Source organism: Thermobia domestica, chromosome 9 (genome assembly GCF_964235325.1).
Source record: "Thermobia domestica chromosome 9, izTheDome1.hap1.1, whole genome shotgun sequence".
In the NCBI taxonomy this organism is placed as follows: Eukaryota; Metazoa; Arthropoda; class Insecta; order Zygentoma; family Lepismatidae; genus Thermobia; species Thermobia domestica.
In genome coordinates this window covers 2,543,365-2,570,410 of record NC_137462.1, presented here as the reverse complement: position 1 = coordinate 2,570,410, position 27,046 = coordinate 2,543,365, and the positions used below count along the sequence as shown (strand labels likewise).

General features: G+C 37.6%; 1 protein-coding gene across 2 annotated transcripts in view; it reads left to right on the top strand.

Moving 5' to 3' along the window:
• Smg6 (Smg6 nonsense mediated mRNA decay factor) overlaps positions 1–27,046 on the top strand; it is a 262,862-nt gene that overhangs the window by 88,427 nt on the left and 147,389 nt on the right. For both annotated transcript variants that reach the window (XM_081770438.1, XM_081770437.1), the window contains one exon: positions 5,670–5,815. In XM_081770438.1, coding sequence (XP_081626564.1) covers positions 5,670–5,815 — 146 coding nt within the window. The remainder of the gene's footprint in view (positions 1–5,669; positions 5,816–27,046) is intronic.

Genomic DNA, 27,046 nt, shown 5'->3' with positions numbered 1-27,046 from the left:
TCACGATAAAATTAAAGAAAAAGGTTCGTACTTGCAAGACGAGACGTTTATCTGATTATCATACGTTATGAATGAGAGGCCTTTATATAAACTGCGAGTGCTGGCTGTCGACTTGTTTATTGTTGTTCATTGTAATTGCATGCATTGGGCGGCGGCGTTTGATATGTTGAAGGCGGTAGGTAACTGCTGTGCTGCGGTGAATCTTTTTTGTTGTCTTTTTTCCCCGTTCCTAAATCCAACAATAGCTACTAAATTCTTTTTTTCCGTTGAAGGTGAAATGTAAATAACGGTTCTCATCTATCCTTGTTTGGTGGTGGTGGAAAAGACCTATGAACATGACATGAATACGTACTCTTTCATATTCGGATTTATTAAACCGGAAATGACCTAATGGAAGGTTCTCAAATGACGAATTTTGTTTCCGAGTGACTTGTTATATACTGGTTTTATATAAGGAACATAAGCATATTTTAGACGGTGTTCCAGAAATCGGGAACAGATCAACACCGAAATAGTCATTATGGGTGGTACAAAGATTTTGATCATAACCAGGTTAGTCTCCATCTTGCATCATCCAAGCTCATTTTATAAATAAAAGAGTGGTAATGCGATATGTCGACTGATACTACAAAACCTAAGAAAAACCGTGGTAGCATCAGATGTTCCCTGAAGGCTACGATGCGGTACGGTAAGTGGGAAAGCTCCAGGTAACGGAGGACGCGGCTTGTTGTAGTATTCTTCATTTAGGGTAACCTTAATGGCCCAGAATATCAGCAGCTGTTAGATCAGCCAATTATACCAGCATTGCTTTCGCACGATGTCATTTCTTTAGTTGTTCTAGTAAGATGTCGCCGTGACCCATTACGCCAACACCGTGCAAGAATTAGTTCCTGTAGCGTGAATAGGTCGTCGGGGACTAGTTGATTGGCCACCACGTTCGCTCGACCTCACATAATTGGACTTGCACTTATTGATTATCTTGATGGCAGTGTTTTATGCTGTGCACCTACGGCAGCGCATTTACGAGCACTGGTGCAAATCCCGGAGGATGAGGGGGACACGTCTTCTCCAATCTTGGAACTGAGGGGACTGTCCTCCCCAATAATCTGATTTGAAATGTGTTTTTTTTGGGGAGAAATGTGATGATTTGTGTCCGATTGCCATAAAGGAAAGTGAGATGAAATTGATGTTCTCCCAGAATTAACCTCAAATCTGCCCGCCCGCCTCCCAATGCTGAAGACAACTCTGCTCTCCTGATCTTCCACAGCACTGTTTATATATATATGGGAACGGTCTTACCCGTCCTCCCCAACGTTGAAGAAAGATTTGCGCCGCTGTTTACGAGGCGTACCTGACGTTTTGTATCGAGTAGTGCAGACTGAAAAAGCGCATAACATAACAGTCACTTTGACGTATGATGGAAGACATTTTGAGCAACTCGAATATTTGTCCAGAAAACCTCGACTATCAGCCACACCGTTGTGTTCAGGTAAGATCTGATGTTCCATAGTTTTCCTGAGCTTTTGTTACTGTCAGTCGATATATTGCATGACCTACTCGCATTTAAAGATGGATTTAGATGAAGATGAGGACCAACTTGTTCATGTTACAAAAAACTTCATGGTTGCCCTCACTTACAGCGTTTGCACACGTCCCCGGCAATGCCGGCGATGGAGTCGGCGGCAATGTAATCAAATGGTAGCTGGCACACGCTTTCCGACCCGGCAAAAAAGCCGGTGGAACTCCCGGCTCCGGCAAATGCGGCCGGACTAGCCGCCGACATGTCGGTGCCGGCTCCGGCTCCGGTTTTGTCGGCGGCAATGTTTTATTATGCGTAGATGCACACGCAGCCGGCAAAGACGGAGCCGGCTTGTTGATAGGTTTCTTCAATCTAGCTACAGTGAGTGAGTGGCAAGGCGTTGTGTATTCTTGTTTCTTTTCCTGTATTTGGATTTTTTGTTTACTTCAGGTTTTTTGTTATTTTCTTTTTTTCACATCATATGAATATATAATGAAGAATGAAATAATAAAAATGGCTGTGAGGTACCACAGATATAGTGGCTTGCTATTTACATAAATTCTCAGCAAGGGAAATTCGGATCTTGTTTTAATTATCCAACTACGGTAACGCGTAAAGTGAGTTTCACACATGTATGTATGTATATTAATTTGTTATCTACAGCTGAAACTTATTTAAACGATTTAAACAAAGGGGTCGTTGGATTCGTTTTGATAGAGAATATGTCTTAGCATATATGAAGTCATAATTTTTAAAAAATCAACTTGGCGGAAATGAACAAAATGGAGATAACGAAGAAATTATGAATCTAGGATAGTTGTCCAGTGCTTATCCTGTTAATTATGCAACCCAGTATGTACGGTATAAATATCCATCATAATCGTAGAAGTAGGCATTTTCAAGCATAACAAAGGTTGTAAATAAAATTAAAGTAAATAAAAACTACAACACAGCTACAGAAAGAACTGAAAATGCACGAACAGAACAAGAAAATTTCTATTCTTGTGGTTGCATACTGTTTTACCTTATAGATCGTAATAAAAATATGCGAAACTCTGGTACTCTGTCTTGTCTGGTATTTGTTCCATAGAACGATTGTATACTGAGTGAATAGGCAGCCGCAATGTTGCCTTTGTAGAGCTTATTATTATTATTATTATTATTATTATTATTATTATTATTATTATTATTATTATTATTATTATTATTATTATTTTAAATAGCTTGATCTCAGCATGTTTCAATTTTGAGAAATTTAAATAGATGTTAAAATTATGGCAACAAAAGTGAGAAAAAGAGAAAGAAACCAAAAGAAGGCCAGATACCTCGTGCGCACACATCCACACACACAAAGAGCAAATATACCTTTGTGTACTAAAGAAAAGATATTTGGGGATTTAGACGTTAATGCTCCTACGTCACTTGATTGACGTAATACAATTAACCTTGTTCTTTGCATTGAGCTATTTCTCAGATATTGAACGACCTTTCCATTTATTCAAGTCAGTCTGTAATATTACACGGCTCTTGCACCAAAAAAAAAAAAAAAAAACTGAACAGCGCTGAATATGATTACTAATTCGTTGTACTAAGAAATCGAACGTTTGTTTAGACATGCGAAAGTAATTAATAAAAAAATTTCGAATCATATGTACGCAGCTTTTCATATAATGTATAAAACGGACTCATGTTCTCTCCTTCACGTTCAAACTCAAACTACCTTTCGGCACCGGCATTACCGGGATGTGTGTGCAAAGCAGCCCCGGTTCCGGTTCCGGCATTGCCGGGGACGTGTGCAAATACTCTTACAGTTACAATTTCGGTATTTGTCTAGTTGGCATATGCATATAGTATCCATGTAACTGTTCTAAACTTTGGGGCCACCCTGTACTTTGTTGACAGAATCAGTATAACAGTGATCTTGGTTTCTGGGGATTCTGTGCCTTTTAATTCGGAACGTAATCGTTACTAACTGTTTCAAGAAGCGCACAAAATGTTTTTTCTGAGGTTTGGGGTAGGGCTTATTCTTGGAGTAGGACAATCTGAAAAATTATGATGGGCTTATTTTATGGTTAGATCTTATTTTTAGTGAAACACGGTAGAAAGGTCAAGAGAGGGAAGTATGGGGTAGACCAATAGGTAGAGGGTTTTAGGTATACAGGCAGATCTAATTTAGTTGTTTCGTAGGCGTTGCAGAATACAACTCTTTAACAATGTAAATTGGACCAGCTATACACGATCAAGTTGTGTATCAAATTGGCCAAGGCAGGTACACGCTACGGAAAGTCCATAGCTAGCTGTTTTTGTCAGAACTACGGATGGCCACAAAGTTCCGGTTCCGGCGGAACCGGTTCTCGGAGATCCGGTTTTCAGAACCGGTTCCAGATCTGGATCTGAAAATCTGGTTCCAGAACCGGATCTTAGGAACCGATTCCAGACCTGGATCCGAAAGCCCCCAAAGACCCGTAAAGGAGGCACAAAGTTCATCTTCAAAAATAATGCAAAGAGGACCATGCGCTTGTGCCTTCCCCGCCCAGACCCACTTGTGCCCCCAGAAAAAACATTTTGGTTCACCAGTGGGTGTTTAGCCAAATGAGTTGGCCAGTTTGCCTGTTTAGCCAATGAGTTTGCCAGTTACCCAGTTTATTTAGCCAAATGAGACAAGCTGCAGCCGCCTGGGGTCCTGCCTGTCGCTTCCACCATTTCATCTAGCATACTGTTCACAGCTTGCCAGCAGCTCGGGTTTAGCGTAGGGATGGTCACAAAGTTTCGGTTCCAACGGAACCGGTTCCAGACCTGGATCCGAAGAACCGGTTCCGGAACCGGATCTTCTAGAACCGGATCCGTTCAGACCCAAAAACCGGTTCCACCAGGAACCGGTTCTGGCCATCTCTAATCAGAACAAGTGTTCAGGTGGCATATACATCGTTCAATAAGGAAAAGGAAAACGTGGAGTTCTCCCACTTCCAGAACTGACGACAATGCGTCTTGAGTGAAAACTGTTCTGAACAAGGACCGACAGATATTTGAGTGTCAGGTTCATCACAGAGGAGTTGGGACTGCTGACGCCATCAAATCGTTTTCAGGGATTTGATTCTCAAAATATGTACGAAAATAATCCCCAAGATTTGTGGGATAAGAAGACTAATCGATTGCGACTTCTCGTGAATTGTTGGGATCATGTCATAAATGAGCTCGACTTTTTGCAGCGTGTGATGATAACCGGGGATGAAACTTGGGTTTCAGAGTAGGATCTGGAAACCAAAATCAAAGTTTATGGAGGCATGTTTCCCAATCGCTTTGGCCAAGGAAGTCTCGAATGAATAAATAACAAGCGAAACCTATGCTTTGACTCAAAACGAATCGTTAACAAGGAATTCGTATCACCTGGACTGAGAGTGAACGTAACATTTTACCGAGAATACATGACCTGTTAAGGAAGAGTTCTACACATCCGCACTGACATTTCACGGTGACAGCGCGTCGAATCATACAACGTTGATAATAAGGAAATATTCCAAAGCTTCTTCAGCCAGCGTACAGTCGCTGCGACCGCTTTATTTGCAAAGATGAAGAATATCCTGAAATGTCATCATTTCGGTACGGTTGAAAATGTCCAAGCAACTATGGAGAGATGTTTGAATAGGATCTCAGGTCAGGACTTGGTCCGCTGTCATGAAGGACAGCACCACTGCAATCGACATGTTGAATCACAAGGACCCTATTTTAAAGAATATTAATTAAATGTGTCTAAATGTATTGTCAATGATTTTTCGATAACTGTGGTAGTTATTTTGGGGGAAAATTCTGTAAACTTTGTAGGAACAACCAGCTCGCGTCGACAGTTGAGTTTTTGATGCGAAGACAATTTTGAGCGCAATGCTTAAGTTGTGCTTTTGTACATAGTTGTTGCTTGTCGTTTAGCGTCCCTTTCAGCACCGAAATTATATAAGACATGGACTTACAGGTTAACGTGAGATCCGAACCACATGAGCTCACAGCAGGCATTGAACCAGAGTATGCTGCAGAAGAGGCGCGTACTCCAACCATATAGTCACATGAGATCCCTTGTGTATATAGTATATACGTATAATATTTAGTATATGACTTTCGGTAATTAAATTAATGCATATATTTTGTTTTTTTAAAGGATGGAAACGTTTCAAGAAGCAGCAGTTCAGATGCTACGAGAATTCCGAGTGTTGCTTCAGCATTCTCCAATCCCATTGAATGCCAATCGGTTTCTGCAATTGCTGGCACTCAATATGTTTGCGATAGAGAACACGCAGTTAAAAGGTAGGATCAAGAATACCTTTAATAGGTGTTGGTTAATTCATTGTTAGAAATACTGAAATAATTCTTTTGTCTTAAACATGCTTATAGATTTTTTTTTTTTAATTCGTCGTTACATCATGGCTGAAGGATAAATTGTGGACCTCGGGTCAAAAAACATTTTGCAGACCTTCGTTCAGCATTCAAGTAATTGTAACAAGAGATTCCTATTCTTAATCAACGTAGCCCTTTTTCGAGCCGAATTCCTATTGTATTTGGTATGTATTCTGTGTAAAGTACGGGACAAAAATAAACGACCAAAAATGCCATTAAAACTAATGACGTTTTTGGTTGTTTATTCTTGTCTCGTACTTTGTGTACATTTCAACAAAATCCAGCAAAGTGGCATCAAAAATAATTTGTTTAGAATTGTGGCAACATACGAGGAAAATGAAGAAAAGAATAATTATGTTAATTTCTTCAAACTAATACTAATAAGATAAAGGATGCCCATCTTAGACCACCTCTCTAAATTCATCTCTCCACCCACTAAAACGGTAAATTGTATAGATACGAGGGAGGATCTGAACTAAGGTTACAAGGCCGGTATTTCTGGACTTTTATAAATTATAGAGGAATGTACGATAATTTTAATACATGGAGTTGGCAACTGTGCTGAGTTTCAACTACCTGCCACCTACGGCTCTAGTTGTAGGTAAACAAATGACGACTCTTTGGAAAATGCTCTCGTGAAGAAGTCCGCTCAGTAATTTGATTTCTGTGGGCGAAACGTAACCGCGGCTGAAATTCATCGGCAGCTAGTAGAGATTTACGAAGAGACTGTAATGTCTCGTCATCAGCATGTCGCACAATGGTGTTGAAAGTTAGTTGTCGCTGGGACATCATAGACCACCCTCCCTACAGCTCGGATCTCGCTCCAAGCGACTTTTACCTGTTCCCGCACTTGAAGGAGCACCTAAGAGGCCGTCGCTTCGCTTCAGACGAGGAGGTGAAACGTGTCGTGACAACGTGGCTGAACACGCAAGGACAGAATTTTAACGAGGAGGGAATCTTCAAACTCATCCCACGTTGCGACAAGTGCCTCAACTGATATGGACTATATGTCAGAAAATAACGTAATGTATGTACTATCTGTTGGCTGTATTGGTTGTATGAAATAATATATACATGTTTCACTTTGTAACATTACTTTCCGATCACTCCTCGTATTACGAATAACAGCTCGCATAGTGTTCTTGTCCACTACAAAATTTGCATGGCCTAGAATCAAATCTTGCTTTTTTAATTATATAGAGATAATTTTTTTTTTTTTTTGAATATTATTGTTCAGTGTGGTAGGGAACGGAAACAAATACAAGCGCACATGAAATGTTCCAAACTTGGAGAGCAGGGAGTGATGTTCCACGCTTCTCAAACACAACAGATCAAACATTCTATTCTCTTTGTAGAACTTTTAATGGAGACGTCAGCGTATTAATGAAGAGTTCAGTTTATATTTCTGAGGGGCGCTTTCTCACCAGGGTGCATATACAGGGTGTTTCAGAACAACACCGACAACGTTTGGGAGGTGATTCCTGACACCAAGATAAGACAAAAAGTATAGACCAACCTGGGTGCACAAATGCTTCCTTTCGGAATTATAGGCTGCCGAAAACATGAAAAAAATGAATTTTAAAGGTTCATAGCTCCAAAACTATGGGATCTACAGTAATCGGGTCAAGACTTCACTTAAGAACTAGTATGTGCCCTATCCAAATATCTATGTTTCAGGATCCTGCGGTACTTCCGCAACAATTTTTAGAGCTAGTTGGAGAGTACTTCAACTTGTATGCTCGTAGCCAAACTCTCTGTATAAAAATTGTTGTATGAGTACCTTAGGATCCTGAAACCTGGATTTTTGGATACAGTACATACTAGTTCCTAAGTAAAGTCTTGACCCGACTACGGTAGGTCCCATAGTTTTGGAGCTATAAACCTTTAAAATTCAGTTTTGCATGTTTTTGGCAGCCTATAATTCCGAAAGAAAGCATTTGTGCACCCAGGTTGATCTATACCTTTTGTCTTATCTTGGTATCAGGAATCACCTCCCAAACGTTGTCGGTGTTGTTTTGAAACACCCTTTAGATGGCATTTAATAAATACATTCATTAGAGTTTTTGGAATTAACCTGGCGTTATGTAATATTTAAGATATGTTCCTAACGGGTGAATACTTTGAAGGTCCTCAATTTTCTGTTGGAGATGATGTCAAACAGTATCGAAACATTGGTTAAAACCTTCTTCCAACGGCGTTCCGAAAACAGCCTATTTTTCTCAGCGGCTGTTTGAAGCTGTGATTGAATAGCATTTGACAGTGACACCTCGACACTTACACAGGGTGTCTATCGGTCACGAAAGTCATGAAAAAGTCACGAAATCAGAAAACGATCATGAAAGTGAAGAAAAAGTCACGAAATTTAACTTTTAGGTCACGATTTTTTTTTTATCTGGAGAAATATGGTATAGACTGAAAATTTTGTTCTATAAACGTCAAAATTCACCACCAAAAATGTCTAATTTCGGCCGTGGACCTTACCAAATCGCAAGTAAAACACGTTTCTATCGCATGCATGAAAATTTGGCTCAAATCGCACCCAAATTCGCTCTTCAGAATGTTTCTAAACTTTATGGTTTGTGAAAGAAAAGATCACGAAAAAGTCATTAAATTTCATTTTGAGATTTGAGTAGACACCCTGTTATATGATGAGTTTCTGCTCCGCTTGTGGGAGAATCCGTTGTCGACACTCAATCTTAATATCCACGATACATAGGTTTATGGCAGCTGGCTTTTATTAATATTCAGTATGCATGAGGCAAATGAATATCATTTTTCTCACTCATGGATTTTGCGTTCTTGTCAATTAATCAAACTGCTCCGAGAAATTTGTGTCTATAGATCTATCCTAAATGAATTTTGTGTCCCAAGGAAATATTTTTCTTGAATCACTTTGTGATTGATGTACAAACAATGAAGTCTATTTATGTACTTATATTAGACATTTATGTAGAAAATTGTTTTCATGCATTTTGGAACAAAAGTGTCAATTTAGTAATTAGTTTGGAGAAAAATAGAAATATATTTCCTTTGAATTTTGTATTGCATTTTTATCTCAATCCCTGTGATTGAAACACAATAAAATGAAATATCTAGGCTTACGCTTTACGATTATGTCCTTGTGTATGGGCCAGTTTACGGACTGAAATTTACGACATCATTTTACTGACTGAAATTACGTACCGAAAATCATGTGAATGTATGCTCGCCTCTAGTGTAAAAGAGACGGATGATTAACGAGAGTTTGGGATTATGGAAGAGTTGGTGGATTGACAAGATGGAAAGGAACTTGTATAAACTTGCATGGAGAAGAGCATCTCAGTAAAGTAATCGCTTCACTCCAGCACAGGGCCGTGCCGGGGGGGGGGGGGAAGCGAGCGGGGCGACGGTCCCGGGCGCCGAAGTAAGGGGGCGAAAAAATCGGGATGAAAGAGGCAAAATAAAGGAAAAATTACTTGGAATATATGTATGGGGCGCCGTCGCATACTCTCACCCCGGGCGCTGATTTTCCACGGCACGGTCCTGCTCCAGCACACCGTATTCCCTTCTTGATGAAGAGGACTTTTACATCATTAGGGAGGGCTTTGTGTAGACTCTATGGAGTGCACTAGTTTGGCGTTCTGAATTCAGTGGGTCTCTGAGTGTGTCCTTGGGTTGGATTACTAAATTCAGTCAGGGCCGGACCCAGGATATCTTGACGAGGGATGCACCAATAACTACTCTACATTGGAATTAAATTTGAATTTTTTAATGCCTTTTTTTAATGTTGTGTAAGTGAGGAATATTATTGTTTTTCTTGGTGAATTCTTTTCCTTCAACCTTCAGAAAATTGACTTAAACTATTTTGGAAAACTTCGCTTTCCTTTAAGCCTCAAACGGACGCATGACAGTAGAATGTTTCGGAAAGTGTTGCTATTTTCACTGATAGCTTCTCATTTTAGAAAGTACATACAACAGAGGGGGTGCATGTGATCCGGTGCACCCTCCTAAATCCGACGCTGCTCAGGGTTCATACTGACCTTGAAATTCAGAGAAATTAAAATGAGTCAGGGAAATGCTTCCAGATGTGCCAGTCAAAAACTTTCTGTATTTTACAGAAGGGTTATTATTTTTTTTTTTTTTTCCTGTTCCTAAAAGATATGAAGAACACCACGATGGACGATTAAGAAAATGGACTATTTTCTAAACCTGACCATAAGTGAAAGCCAGGGGGCCACCGTGGCTCAATGGTAGATCGTTCAACTCTGGTGTGTGGAGTCCCTGATTCGATTCCAGCTCGTCCCCAGTGAGCTTTGTGGTGGATAAACATCGTGTACTCGGTTTTCTCCGACCTTTTTCATTCCACTATTTCTTTCATTCTCATTATTAACGGTCTTCTTTAGCCTATCCGGTGTAATCGTGGGACGTAAAACTGAAAGATTTCAGAGAAATCAATACCAGAATTTCAATGTGAACCCTGAAATTGGAGTTACAACTTGACTTTTATGAACCTTAATTTCGTTGTATATTTCCATTGTCAGAGAATGTATCAGTGTTTCGAAAGTTAGATTTCATTCATTAGCATTTTTCAACGTGTTTGTTGTATTTAAGAATAGAGCTATGAGCTGTAAATGATAAATATATCGAAGTCTTAAGTAGTGCACATCGTCCATAAAAATAAAGTGAGTAACAGGTTCATTTAGTCTTCAGTTGCAGTTCATTGGAGGTATGATGTTTGAACTTTCATGCATAATGCAAGTGGACGGACAACAATTGGATAAGATTGCAGACACTGGCCCTTGCCTAGTATTGGTTATTATTTCTGATGCAACTGATCGTAGAATGTGAAGGAGGTGTGAAGTAGCCACAAATGCTGGCAGATGTTGGAAAGAAATCGAAATGTTCGCGAACATTAAATCGAGCCCTCACGCACTGTTGAGAGGACAAGTCTGTCGTTCGTGACTCTGGGGTCATCGGCTGCCCTTTGACCGTATCTCCAAGCGTCTGTCCCACGGAACTCTTCCGGGACGCTCATTTAACATGATAACAATTTCTTTTCCCATAATTCTTCGTTGCCGGCTGCCTTTGCTTCTGTTAATCGACTGGTGTGGTTGCGTGCTGAACCATTGCACAAGGGATACGATGGTAAAGTGCTCCTGAAACTTCCCGTCGTTGCTTGCTTTATCAAAGAAACAGGTAGAGAGACAATTAAAATGGAGTGATTTATTTTCCTTACGAAGTATTTTGACACAGTAATGTGGTATACCTTTTTATATTTACAAAACAGGCGTTCTAACAGGCCACAACAGGAGAAACAGATGTAGTACTCTTATTCAGTACTCCCTTGCCTCACGATTGAAAATTCCAATGCCAGTTTAAGTTTCGATAAATATTGTGTCGTGTATTAATACATGCTTTCGTTAAAATATCATCCGTAATAAGAAAGGCGATATCGTTGCCAGGGACGTAAAGAGAAAATTAACCAAAAATTGACACAATTAGAAATAAAAAGCTGAATGTGTTTGTTTTCCATATCGTGGAGAGGATTTTTTTCATTGTATATCCGATGTGAGTAAAATAGCTTGTGGCAGCCGGACTATTTGAATCAGGGTGAAAAAAAAAATCATGATTTTTTTAATAAAAATCATTTTTGTTGATATTTTTGATTTAAATCGATTTTTTGATTTAAATCAAATCTTTGTCCTCGTATAATGCAAGTCGCGAACTGGAGAAAATACATTAGGAATTAATACTAAATGATAATTATACCATTTAAGTGAAAGTGTTTTGGTTTAATTTTGAATTAATTCCCAATCGTTAACCTTTTTCAATCCCAAACAATGTTTCTTAAGCATTAAGGGAAAAACAAACAGCAACGTTTATCAACATGAAACTTTTCTTTTCACGAAAGTTACTGATATTTGGCAGGGGTATATTTTTAAAAAAATCGGAAATAGCCAGCGACACGAAATACATGTAAAGTACATAAATTTCGCCTAAAATTAACTAATTAACTCTATGGCCTATGGAACCCGAAGGTTCAATGCCGTTCACGAAAACTCTCCACTGACTTCTATCCTTAGCCAACTGGATCCAGTTTCTACTTTGTATTCCTATTTCTACGAGATCCATCTTAATATTGTCATCCCATCTGCCCCTAGATCTTCCTAATGGTCGCTTGCCGATTGGTCTTCCAGTTAAGAATTTGAAAATGTTCCTATTTTCTTCCATCCTTGCTACATGACCTGCCCACCTGAGTCTCCTAGACTTGATGACCCTAACAATGTTTGGTAAACCGTATAAATTATGTAGTTCCTCGTTATGAAGTTTCCGACATTCCCGTTCCTCTTGGGTCTTAATATTCGTCTCAGGATCTTGTTCTCAAATACTTTCAGTCTACGTTCTTCCGTCATAGTAAGCGACCATGTTTCGCAACCATACAGAACCAGGGTGTCTACCAGTCAGGGAAAGTCAGGGAATTTCCGTCTTTCAGGGAAAAATCTTTCCCAGGCTGTGAGGGATGAAGGAATGTCACTAAAATAGTCATAAATTACAGGTAAATGAATTGGTTCGTTTGTAGGTTTGTAGAATATTGTATAAGCATATAAACAATGATGAAAACTTACAGTTCACATTAAATATAAGTTGGGGGCGCGCTGGCTCACTGGTAGAGCGTTCTCCTCCGGTGCTTGGGGTCCCTGGTTCGATCCCAGCTCACGCCCTGTGTAGTTTGTGGTGGACAAACACCGTGCTCGTGGGTTTTATCGGGGTTCTCCCGTTTCCTCCCACTTTTTTCATTTCATTCATCTCTCATCATCACCGTCTCCTTTAGCCTAACCGGCATAATCATGGGACGTAAAACTGGAAGGTTTCATTTTCATTATTTAACTATAAGTTACTTTTCGTGAGTTACACTAAGAAAAAAAGAATGACAGAGTCAGGGAAAATTATAATTTTGTCAGGGAATTTAATTATGCTTGCTTGGTAGACACCCTGAGAACAACAGTCGTATATATTTTAATCTTCAAATTCCTGGAAAGAATTCGTGACAAGAGATTTTGAACTGAATAATAACAAGAATTCCCTGCTTTTAGTCGACATTTTATTTCTTCGTAAATATCGTTTTCGTCTGTTAATGCTGATCCTAGATATTTGAAAGAATCCACTTTATCAAAAGTATTATTCGATATTTTAACGCATCCAAAACTTACCATATTACGATCCCGAGGAACTTTTATGTATTTAGTACATAAATTTCACCTGAAGTTTTAATTTTTTTTTTTTGTTTGTTTCGGAAAGGGGATCAGGCCCCTCTAAATACGCCCCTATTATTTAGAAACAAACAAATAGACGTGGACACAAAATAATTTTTGTCTTAAATATCCATGGTGATTTCTCCGTTCGAATAGTTAACGATTATGTTACGAAGAGAAGAAAGCAGGATTCTTCCGTTACCCGTTCAAAGTGGGATTTTCCCTAATCATCCTCTGCATGATACTCGTTTTCATACTGTGCTGTACATACATTTGAGTCTCATTGTACTATGATTATTATCTTCCATAGTCGAAATAACAGAACAGAAACGGGATTTTACTTATTTTCACTTTCAATTAATTTATTTCGGAATTTGATTTAAATCAACGATTTTTATTTAAAAAATCAAGTGATTTAAATCTTGATTAAAATCGTGATTTAAATCAGACTGATTTAAATCAATCCACCCTGATTTGAATGAAGCATGTTCATCACATTGATAACACAGTTGTTTCTGACTATCGACATCCGAATTCACTAACTTTTAATTGCAAATAGCTCGTCATTGCGCCTGATTTATTGAATCAGCGCAGAAAATATGCCTCCGTCAAGAATCGAACGTAGGACCATTGGTACCAAGGACATAAATACACACTAAGTCTTCTTCACAAAGTATATTTATACATAATTCTATCGAAAACAAAAATTTAAAAATAATTATTTATTAGTATTAAACATTGTTAGTCCTCGCACTGCCAACGAGGGAGGAGGGATTTAGTGGTCACCACAGTATGTTTTTTTTGTATTTATTCTTCTCATTGTTTCTTTAAATTGTAAAACAAATATATATGTTATTGCTCAAAATGTTTAGCTAAAGCATATACCTTCGGTGGTACAATTTGAACGTTAGTGCCTCTCATAAATTTGCTATTTTAAGTTGGTGGGCACAAAGTACCCTTCCCGTTGGTAGGAGATGTGACTGACATTTAGAAGTGCCACTCCTAGATGGTAATACAATAAATAGCTGTTAGACTTATTCCTTGTTCTGTTTACTTCAGTCACTGTAGATCTTTGTGAGAGTTAGTAATTTGTTTCTTTTGCGAGGTCTAAAAGATTCGTACAAACTGACCCCCTTCTTGGTACTCCGCGTTACAAAGAAATACCTAGATAGTACCAGGGTTAATTTTATATATATTGTATTTCGTCTCAAAACCTCGACAAATATTTCATGTAATGTATACTGAAATGGCACAAAGTAGAAATTGTGTTTAATATTTCTGTCGTACACTGTGTATTTTCTTCCTTTTGTAAAATTAGATTGAAATAATAATAATAATAATAATAATAATAATAATAATAATAATAATAATAATAATAAAAGGTGATACTGAAGATCAAGTACCGTATCAAAAACAAAAGCCATGAATCTCGTTGCACAATAAGTTGAGTAAGTCAGCCGGTGAAAAGCTCCATTTGCTTGAATTACATATTCTAGTAATCCTCTTGACAGATTTATGCTATTTCTGTTGGTTTTTCTTTTTAACATTTTTCAATATTGGCTTAATAATTGAGTTTAGTTGTTCATTGTTAAACAAAATATTAGGTTACATTTGTTCGTCTTGTTTGAGTTACGGGATGGATAGGTCAGGGAACGAAAAATCTCACTTTTAATCTTAATGTGGACAACAGTATTAGTTTGCTGAATCGAATGCTATTACATTTCACATTTATCATCATCATATCTTTATCATAAATATTCTGTCATTACTGACTGGTTTCTTAAGAGTTGCCTTGTTCACTTCCCTTTTTTACCTTCTGCCACATGTTCTTTCACACTCCAGTTCAGAGGAAAAATATAATGATGTGAGATTTGGCCTGTAATCATTAAGAAGATGAACGTACACTCATGTCCAAAATGATTGTCGAATATCTATAACTGTCTTCTTGTAACAATATAATATGTTAATGATTTTGCAGGGTGCTTTTAATATTGATACTATGTGTATAATCGGGAAATGTATATTTGTGGTAAATTTCATAGCAAAAGAATTATAAATACGAAAATTAGAATGAGTAAAACAAAATGTCGCTAAATGAACTAGAAAGATTTATTTTCGTTCTATTGTTCTTATTTACTGCACTTTTGACATGAAATTTGCCACATACATGCCTTCGGTGATTATACACATAGTAACATTATAAGAAATACTGGGCGAATTCGTTAGCAAATTATATTCCTACAACAATATATTTATAGACATGCGACAATAATTTTGGACATGAGTGTACCAGAGGAAAATTTCGATTAAAAAAAATGTTAGATTTCGGTACATATCGATTGTTATGTTTGTTTCAAATCATTTAACAACCACTTCCATAGGATAGGATGAGAATAATAAATTCACTTAGTATTGTTAATATTCATATATGGTTATATTATTAGGTGTTTGTATGTCGTTATTTATTCCAGTGATACCTGTAAGGCTTGCTATACTGCAGGAGTTAAAACAGATAATAAATTATATGGCAAAACTGTAACACAAGTGTTGTCAATTTGTAACAGCAAATTTCCCGTCTGCAGCCATGTAATTTCCCGATTAGATGCAAAATTTCCCTCCAACTAGCATACATATTCCTTACGGTCATTGAAACATGGCAACGATGTTTGTATCAGTACCAAAATACAAAAATATCAGGGACTTCACTTTTTATTGATTTGCGCCAACACAAAGCAAAATTGTCTCTCTTACAGGAAATTAAACACAAAGTTGTAGAAATAAACGAACTGCGCCTGCGCATTGGCAGAAAGAAGTACGTTTCATTGACGAGTAGGGCAACCAGCTTTATGCTTTATACAGCTGTATATTATGTTTTATTTTTCCTTACATTATGCTTTATTATGCTTTTTCTTAAATTATGCCTTAATATGCTGTTCCTTGAATTATACTTCATTTTTACACATTTCTATGACACATTTATTTTATTTGACTCGTTTCTAATACAGGCATCAGAAATGGATATGAAACAATTTTCCCCACTAAAAATTACATCAATACAACATACTACCTAATTGTGTGCGGTTTTCCTTATGCGGTGTTTCAAACAAGGAATATGTGACTGCACAGTAGACTTCTCATATTTGATGAATTCAGAACAAAGAGTACAAAACAGATTAGCACCTTCTACTTTGAAATGGTCAGTTGGGAATTTTCTTATTTCCTGAGATTGCATATATACTCTTGATTTTGGCATCTTGGGATAAGCGCAACCTCTCTTGCTTGCCTTTTAACACAAATGGGGGGGGGATGCTTCTGAACGGAAGATGTGGAGTGAGGAGGAATCCGAACTTTCCATTGTTAAGGGGAAAGGCAATTGGCGTTGATTTCCATTATTTGCTGCATTGATAACAGCCTTTATTTGTTTTTTTTTATTTTTTGGCACAAAATATATTAACATATTTTTCTTTATTGTACACATACACAGGATTCTGAAAGAAAAAGCATTAAGCCTTATGCTTTATGCTTTATTTCTGTAAATTATGCTTATAACATTAGCAAATTTGGATGTGTAAAGTGGTCAAAATCACAGATATGGTACCAACCATAGGTGAAAAATTCCATTATGCTTTTACTGCTTTTTATGCTTTATGGTCACCCTATTGATGAAAAGCTGTAGAAAATTAATGTCATATCTCAGCTCCATTCAAATCTTGTCGCTTAATGGTTGGAAAGGAATGATATATAGATTCTCAAAAATAGTACTTGCAGAATTTTTGATTTCGTGATTTCTGGATCGAGAGGTGAAGAGTCAGTTTTGTAAATCAGTTCCGAGAACCTAAGAAATTTTAACAAGTGATTCAGGCATACTGACTGAATCACACCCAGGGGCGGATCCAGGACCGACTTCTGGGGGGGGCGGTGGGTTGTCGTACTGCTACTTTTAAGGGCTCCAAACTTTGGGATGAATTTTATTTATATATATAAAATAAGAGTTTCCTCTTCTGGGGGTGGCGATTGCCCCGATCGCCCCCTCCCTGGATACGCCCCTGATCACACCACTGAATAATTATATTTTATGGTTGACAGAAATTAACGTCTGAATTGTATGCTAATATTCTAGATAGCACGGTGCTTCAATGGTATAGCGCTTGCCTCTAATATGAAGAGTCTCTAGTTCGATCCAAGCTACGTGAGCTTGTGGTGGGTAATAGCGTGTCCGGGCTCCTCCACCAATTCTTCCATCATTACACACTTTCATTAATCATCTGTCTATGTGGCCCTACAGGGCATATACGAGGTGCGACACAAAAAATCCGGACTGAAGCAATAACTCAGAGTACTTACGTTATTAGTTTCTGTCGGTGGTGTCCCCCTCTGCTTTAACATATTTCTTCATTGTATGTAACATCCCTGAAAGTCATATTCTGTAAGGGTCTTTAGTACGTTTTCTTTTTTATTTTTTCTAATCTCATTGACGGAGGTAAAATGTGTCCCTTTCTGTTGAGATTTGATTTCGGGGAGGAAAAAATCAAAAGGTGCCAAATCAGGCGAGTACTGCGGGTGTTATAACATTACATTTTTTATCAAGCCAAAAATTGCTTGATTTTTATCGTTTGTTCTACTTCCACGCTCGTCATTTTTCACCAACGCACTGGCACACGTGTTCACTCTTTGTCGCTTATCTCGCGAATGGCTTGGTCGGGTGAGTCCAATGGGATGTACTAGGTAGGGGAGGTACTGTAGCTTGTTCGTGCAAAAACAATATGCATTATGTTAATTATTTTTAGTAATACACATACATCTTGAAAATTATAGATGTTATTAAATAGTAGTAACATTGACTAATAAATTGATATTGCTGTTTATTCGTAATGTATTTTCATTGCATTATTTAATATGATCTTACTCCGATCAGTAAAGATGTGTTAAAAAATTATCGAACCTTTGGTTGACAAAAATACATTTATTGATTTGTAAATCTGAAATACTAATTCCCTTCAAAGTAGTCTCCTCGGTAGTGCGCATACTTTTCCCAACGCTCCCGCCATTGTTGGAAACACATATGGAACGCAGTTCTTGGAATGGTGAGCAATCGTGCCGTCACATTCCGCATGATGTCTTCTCTTGACTCAAATTGGGTCTCTTTTAGTGGTATTTTCAGCTTGGGAAATAACCAAAAGTCACACGGAGCCATGTCGGGTAAGTAGAGAGCCTGACGACTCTCAGGAATGTTGTGTTTGACAATAAAAGCCTGAATCAAATTTCGCGAACACACTCCTCATGCCCAAATTCTCGTTCAAAATTGAATGTACCGATCCGATTGAATGGTTTCCACTTGGATATCGCCAAGCTTTTGGCAAAATTTGATGCAATATCGATGCTTAAGTTTTTCTGTTATTTTACAAAAAACTGAAATTCGACAAGTGCTCACTACACGTCTTCACTCGTTGGCCAAATGCCAGCAACTGATGCTTTCTGCGGGCGAGAAAAAATCCACGAGTGCGCATTAGTGTCCCCTCTACACCTTCACTAAAGAAAATCTCTCGCGCTTCATTGGTTTACGCAAAAAAAAAAAAAAAAAAAGATTTGACACTTTTTGAACACACCTCGTATAGTACATACACCCTTTTCTAATCCTATCCTTATTTTGTTTTTCTCTTCTAATATATATTATTATCTTTTCCAGTGCTATTTTTCTTTTTTAAAAAATGCCGTACTCCACGAATATGTTATTCTGTGTGTTCTGATTGGTTACGACGGAAAGCGCTCATAATGTAAACAAGCGATAGAAATCGGCATCTACAGCAATGTATAGACAGCATTACACAATGTAGTTTACTCTTGTTTCAGTCTTCGAATATAAATTGAAAATGAAATCTTTACGTCCCACGATCATGCCGTGTAAGCTAATGAAGACGACGATGATGAAAATCGAGAGTGTATGAAATGGTGGGATGAAAGTGGTAGAACTCCGAGAAAACCCGTGCACACTTTGTTCGTCCAGTAGAAAGCCCACTTGGCGCTATCTGGGATCGAACCAATGACTCCGTGAACCAGAGGTGAACGTTCTGCTGCTGAGCCATTGTGACCCTTCAATATAAATAGAAATATTGATTTCGTAAACATAAAAATTTTGAACAAAATTGGTACAGAAGTCGCGTTTCAAGTACCGGTACTCTGTACTGACAGACAAAAATAACACCGTCCTTTTAATCCAAGCCTTTGCTATGATCAGGATAGGAATGAGCTGAACTTCTATCAGCATGCTGGTTACTGTCAATGTTTCTTGTAAACTATGATCACGAATATATTGTGTTCCCTGTAAATTGTAATATTCGGATAATTTATTTTTGCTTTCGTTACTGTGAACTTTATTTTTATAACTAAACCATTACATTTTTGTAACAATTGCTGTTAAATCATGCTATTGTTGTAAAATAACTACCTTATCTCAGAATCAACAAAGAGATGCTAACCACGAAGCAAGATTCAAAGCTATCTCGTCTCGAAAATGTGCTTGGAAACTCCTTCCTTGTCTCGGAAAGTATATCTGTTTCTATTCTAAGAGCTCTGTCTTGTCCCGTGAGCAACACTACCACTGAGCTACAATGGCCTGTGGATATTCACATGATTAAGGTATCGGACATAGTTCGTAAATGAAAGAAACTAAAAAATTGAAGTAGCGAACGCTGTATGTGAAGGGTTAATGTAGGAGCTGGGAGGAAGGAAGGAAGGATCTTTAACATGAATGCTCGCACCTTAATGGTTGAGAAGAGCAATGAACACTTGTGTGGGATCGTCCTCACGCTCTGGAAGGCTTCGTGGGTGTAGTCATTAAATCATAACGATTACAGAGGAATCTTCTCAAGAGTCCAAATTATGTTATTGGTGGTAAATGACCTCCTGCAAATATAAAAGAGCATTTTATCATTTGTTCATTTACCCTTGTTCAAAGTGTTTAGATTATTCCAAATAGAAAACAATTTTTTTCCTGTTCTTTTTAAAGTGAGTAGGACAATATAGATATCCAGGTTGATGATTGAATTCGTTTATCAAAACGAAATTAGTTGTAATTAGTCGAGTGAACTGGCACAGGGCAGTGAATTTAAGACTAGTTTTCGTTCTTCACTCAGTTCTTCCGTTTCACAATTCAACAGCAACAATTACGCACCTGTATTTGGTACAAAAATTTTGCTCAATTCTGTGTGTGTGTCTCTTATAAATATATTCTTTCATATATAGAGTGGAGTATTCGAAATAGCTTTTTCCGGAAAAAGTAACATTTCCATCATCTGTTAACGTTGTTGCTATTTATTCAAATATTTCATATGATGATACGGTTATTGTAGCTAGAACCGAAGGAGGACTACAAGAGATGATTGACAAAGTAATTGACACTGGGAAACTATATGTAATGGAAATCAACATCAAAAGATCTAATATGACGAGAAGATCCCGTGGAAACGCGCCTTTACAGGTCAGAGTAGAACAAAGAGAACTTGAAAAGATCGATCATTTTGAATATCTAGGAAACGCTTATTACATTAGAGATCAGGTCAAGAACTGCCATAGCCAAAGAATATTCAACAAGCAATGATCACTCTTAACTAGCAAGCTTAATGGACTAAAGAAAAAGTTGGTCAGGTGCTATATATATATAGAGCATTGGATTGTACGGTTCAGACTTGGACAGTACGGAAGGTAGAGAAGAAATATCTAGAGAGCTTCGAAATGTGGTGTTGGAGGAAGATGGAGAAGATAAAATGGGCAGAGAGAGTAACAAACGAAGATTTTGTAAAGGGGTAGGGGAGAAGAGGACGCTTCTACCGAGTATCGTTCGTAAGAAGGTCAATTGGATTGGACACATCTTGCGAAAAAATTGTCTTCTTCATACAGCCATAGAACGAAAGATAGAAGAAAAGCGAGGATTAGGAAGAAGAACACAACACATCGGCTATTTGAAAAATAGATGAAAATGTTGGGAATTAAAAGAGAAAGCTGAAAATCGAGAAACGTGGAACAGTCAAACCTAAAATTAAAAAAAAAAAGTCATTACTCTCAGAATCTGTCAACAGGCAGAATACTTAATAATAATAATAATAATAATAATAATAATAATAATAATAATAATAATAATAATAAATAATAAACTTTAAACTAGCTTAGAAATGTATTGCCTCGTCTGTCTCACTTGCTTTATTACTGTGGTAGAAGCCTCCAAACCACTTGACGTTGGTGATGCCATACCATTCTTAGTTTTCAGTACTAAATAAAGAAATGTGGTATTGTAAGTTCTTGTTTAAGATTCAGTGGTAGATTTAGAATAGCTTAATAATGTGACGTAAGGTTATTTAAAGAAACCAAATTGTATATTGGGATTAGCAATCCGGTGGTATTGTCGAGGTATGTGAAACAGTTTCCTCCTGCCGATATTTGCATCGCACAAAATTTCAGCGCTTTTATCTATTAAAAGATACGATAAGTTTCAGAATAACTGGTCCACGCTGTTTATTTATTTATTCCCAGGTACAGCGTAACGTTGCCACTTTACATAGGGAACTGTTAACAAACTGAAAAGAAAAAGTGTCAACAAAGAGTGCAAAAGTAATATTAATTGGCCAAAACTCGTTTAGTTGCGTGGCTTAGCATGGAGTCTGTTGTTCGATCTCAGGTCGCGCCAAGTGAAATTTGTGGTGGGTAAATACCATGTGCATGGGTTTTCTGGTGGTTCTCCCATTTCCTTCCACTTCCATCATTCCACCATTTCCTTCATTTCTCAATATCATCGTCTCCTTTAGCCTAGGCGGCGTAAGTATGCAACGTAAAACTTAGAGATTTCATTTCATTTTGTTTAATTCCTTTGTCGGGTTAACTCGAAAAAATGCCCACATCAGTTGTTAGATGATTATAACAGTTCGATATTCTGTGTAAATGAGATATATTCTGTGTTCGATATTCTCTGTGTAATTACCAACCTAGGGCGGACAAGGTGAAATAGGTGGGTATTCCGGGTTATGCGGGAAGGGGCACGTAAGGATAGTTCCTGAAGTAGTGTTTTCTGTCTTAAGTTTCCATTGACTATTTTATGAAGAAATTTCACGTCAAAGTTATTTCTGCATACCGGAGTCTGGGTATATATATACAGATGAAAAAAGTCCCTTGGTCTAAGAAGTACAAGGAGTGTGAGTATTTTTGATAGAATAACATAATTTAGTGGACACATTCTGTATGATCTAAAAATACTAATCGATAGAGAGATTCCAGTATTCTAATGAGAACATTGATTCCACCTGTTGTTGCTTGAGCTTGTAATCTTTCGCAGCTACAGTTAGTGATGCAGAGACCTAAATACCTACCTACCCGTTATTTTTACTCGTATGTGCATTCGATTACCCTTATGACTTAACGTTTTGCAACAGCTTATTTATAAAACACGCATTCGTTCTCTGTAAAAGAAAAGTCCCATGTAACTGTTGTATGCTCCGTGTTTGCATTATAAAGAAAACTCATGTGTCTGGCGAGGAGAGAAGAAGCGGTGGAATTTCCAGATCGAATCTTGGCGGTACCTTATAAGGGCACAGACATATTCTTCTGTTTATTTTTGCGGGGTTGACATCCTAGGTGGCGGAAGCTACTTGTATCTTGACTGACTGGGTCCTAGTACTCCAAGCAAGTTGCTACAGTGTTGCCAGGACTGTCTTCCGACCACTTGTTGTGTTGTAAAACAACATTTAGCGCTGATTTAGTAATATTTACAGTTTTCTTTAAAAACGAAGAAATATGTTACTCTCTGAAGACAAAAATTCTTAAATACTTTTTGTTACGAGGACAACTAATCTGCGCATAGTTATATTTACGTTAAAGAAGCAAGTTGAAATAGAGTTTCTTACTGTAAATTACAAATATATTCAGTTGAATAATAAAATAAGAGTGATAAAAATAGGTGAAATACAAGTGGCAGAGCATTGGCTTCACGTTCGTGAGATCGTGGGTTCGATTCCCGGCTGCTGACCATCCTGACTGGGTTTCCAGGATTTTCCTAAGTTCTACCAGGCAGATGCCGGGATGGTCCCCACTAAACAGGACCTGGCCGATACCTTCCCAAATCCTTTCCATTGTTGTTGTTGTTAGATATCCAGTGTAAAATAGCCTCTGGTCTGTATCTGGTGCTTGTTAAATAAATAAATCACACTCGGATTGAGAATATCCAAACCGCCTTCTTGTAGATACAAATATAGATTTTCTTTATTTTCAAAAGTGGCTCCCAGTGCTTTGAAAGTTCATGTTCTTTTGGCGCCTATCACTTCACCCACTCTTAATTGTATACGTTGAAATCTTCTGACAGTACGTATTATAAACAGGGGCGTCATTTAGGGGGGCAGGGAGGGGCAATTACCCCCCCCCCCCTGAGTTTGAGATTTATATAGATTTTATCAATAAAATAGTAGTAAATCAGTGAAAAACGCCAAATTTTACTTATAGGAAGGGGTCTCCGCCCAATAAAAATCTGAAATGACGCTCCTGATTATAAATGTAGTGAATCTCCATGCTATTATACTACGGCTACAAATATAGAACTTCTTGCATCAAAAAGCTCTTAATACTCTAAAAAAAATCGTATCCTACTACATCCTTTATATCGTTTCTGTACATATTAGCAGTTGATAACTATACACCATTGCTACAATTATTCGTATCTTAATGCTTTAAGAACTCTTTAGCGCCCTTACTATTTTACTGCATTTCCACAACGAAAATCCTTTGTCAATGCTGTGGTTTGTTGTTGAAGAAAATTATAGCAAACAGAGGCGATAGTACAGATGATTGGGCTGCTGAAAGAGCATCATGAACAAGAATAGGGCTTAAAACTATTTCTTCTGGCGTAGGAGTCAGTTTCCTAAATTAGGCACCATAATAGTACAAATGAAGGGTAAGGGGAAAAAACAAGGAATGTCCATGTATGTGCTTTTTCGGGTGCTTTGTCCTATATGTTGGTGATGGTAACTGTTGGTACTATTTGACTGTATATGCCATGCATACGTAGATGTAAAAATGTCCATGTAAAAAGGGGCAAATGAGGTAACTAACCCTATTCTTCTTACGCGGTTTTCAATATTAAATCGCAATTTTCTCGAAAATGCAGTTTTGTGACATTTCTTCTTTTTTTTCCCTTTACTCTATAATTTGCTACATTGGCCTACATATTGGAATGGAACTTTACCTAGGCACCACAGTCGTATTTCCAGTCGCTATTACTACCTAGCATACGGGAATTCTTAAGCCTGAACAAGAGGAATATTAACAGAAATTCATTAAATATCACATATGTTATGACTTTGAAACTCCAACGTTTTCTTTTCAACAACCTCACACAGAATAGTGTTCTGAATATACAAACATATTTATATTTTTTTTTCTCGTGTGAATAACGTTTGATGTGTATGGCAGTATACTTGCAAGGATAAGTTTTCTGAAAATTTTGAGGAAGTTTTTTGAGGTCTATAAGAAAAAAAATCCAGAAATGCAAATACATGTTTATTGCAAGTTGGTTTCCCTTATATCTGTTCCCTCACTGGAACAGAGTATTATGTATATTACTTGACATGACATACACATTTGTACTCATTCAGTCGGTGATCAGGGATCATGGTGGATAATGGACAAGCGTTCATCTCTGGGTAGAGGGGTCCTTGATTCAATCCCAGAACATGTAAGTTTATGGTGAACTACATCGTGTCCGTGGATTTTCTCGTGGTTCTGGAATTTCCTCCCACATGACCATTCATTTTTATCAATTAATAGTCTTAGCCTACAGGGTTTAAATATGGGACGTGAAAATAGAAGTTTCATTTCGTTTCATTTAGTAAGCAGCCAATTGGAACTAATTTATTATCATTTCTGTGCTATCATATTTGTTTATTTGTTGGTTTAAATGTTGACTCAGTGTTCAAAACACTTCAGTCAATCTCTATATTTTCACATGGAGCACTTCTTACCAAACGCTATAAATCCATCAGTTATATACATTTCATGGACCAATATAAAGAATTTACGAGTATGTTCTATTGGGTAAAGAAAAATGACCGTAAAACAATATTGGAAGTGTGTAAGTTGGCTCGATAATAGTACTGTTAACTTTAAGATAACTCATGTACATGTTTATCATCTTAAGTTTATGCGTTCTAATATTGAATTTAGTAGAGAATTTAAATTATTTGTACTTGAGGAAGTGTTTTCTCCTGGGTAGAGTTCCTCGGCCCTTCCTGAATGCATTTCTTATGGACTTAAATTGATACTGAGTTTAACGTGCTTTTCAGCAGCAAGGCTATATGAGACATGGACCTACTGATGAACGTGGAATCCGAACCACATGAGCTCCCGTCGGGAATCGAACCCGAGTCTACCACGCAAAAGACGCGTACGATAACCGCTTAGCCACGTATGAACTCTACATTTCTTAATTGAATCTACGGCGAACTTGCATACTAGAGATTAGATTCTACTATCAAATCACCGTGTTTTTATATCGCGTTCACCACAAATTGACACGGCCTGGGATCGAACCAAGGATCCGTAGTATCAGAGATGAGCGCTCTACCACCGAGCCAACGTGCCCCCATCAAAACAAAAAGAAGAACGGAGTATAGTAGTGGTTAGGGCTTTAAAATTTGAGCTAGTGGCATGTCAATAGTGACAGAGTAATAATAATAATAATAATGTTATTAGGAAACAATTTGTTAAGATTCACATTGAGTACAAGAACCTTATTCAAAGATACTTGTTGTCGTATTATTCTTGGTAACTAAAATTTTTGTCTGTATTTTTATTTAATTTCGTCTTTCCTGATGTTGAACGATTAATATAGAAGTCAGTCGAAAGCAAGTGGAACGGTTGGCAGCGAGCGATTCGGGCAGTTTGCCAGCCACTGTGTATAGTCATCGTTTTCCCACATTGCAACCTTCCTGTGTTTACAGAGTTCCTCGTCTTGGTCACTGAATAATTAAGTACTGCTACTTGTTTTTCGTCTTTTCTTTGGGCAGCGTGTTTTTATGTGAAGTCTTGTGAGGAAAGTAAAACAGTAGCAGTTGTGAGCAATGAGCATACAAAAACAGTGTTTAAGTGGATTGATTTAAGTTGTGCGAGAACGGGTTTAAAGGCGCTAAGATGAATCTTTGTAAACGTTGGCATTTGCTGCTCATTTTCTTGAAAAAGCAAAGAACCAAATATATTATAAACATGTCTACCGATGAAGACAAATACCATATGGACATTTCTTAGAATGCAACAGTTACCATGTAATCAACCTGGCTTACTACCTAACTGTTGATTTTGACATGGGGTGATGAAAGTATAATTAAACATTGTGTCCCTAAAGAAGTCTAACTTTCCGGTTAACAAGCAATTCGGTTTTCATCTCAAACATGGTTACTAGGTCCATCATTTCTATAGGTATGCAAAGAAAGTAGACATAAATACAACTGGTACAAAATAAAGTTGAATCTTCTACTAAACATATAAACTCATGAAAAGTAACTAATACTTATTTCCACTACCAGAAAGAACGAAAATAGTTTGTTTACATCTGGACGTAAGCATTCGATCAGAGAACAGCTATTATTAAGTTATCATCCCCTTTCTATGATTTACGGCCGATATTCTTTTGAACATGATTATACATGCTTTTTTTTTGGGGGGGGGGTAAAGATCATAGTTCATATTTTTATACTCTAAAGAAGTTCTTTCAGATGGTCCTTACTTCTAATGTGATGTTTCCTAACACGATCTTTGAGTTCGTTCCGGATATTCTCAATAGGATTTAAATCTGGCGATTGGGGCGCTGTCTTCAAAGTGTGGGGAGTGTTGTACACGATCCAAAACCTCACAGTTTCCGCAGTATGCTTTGGATCAT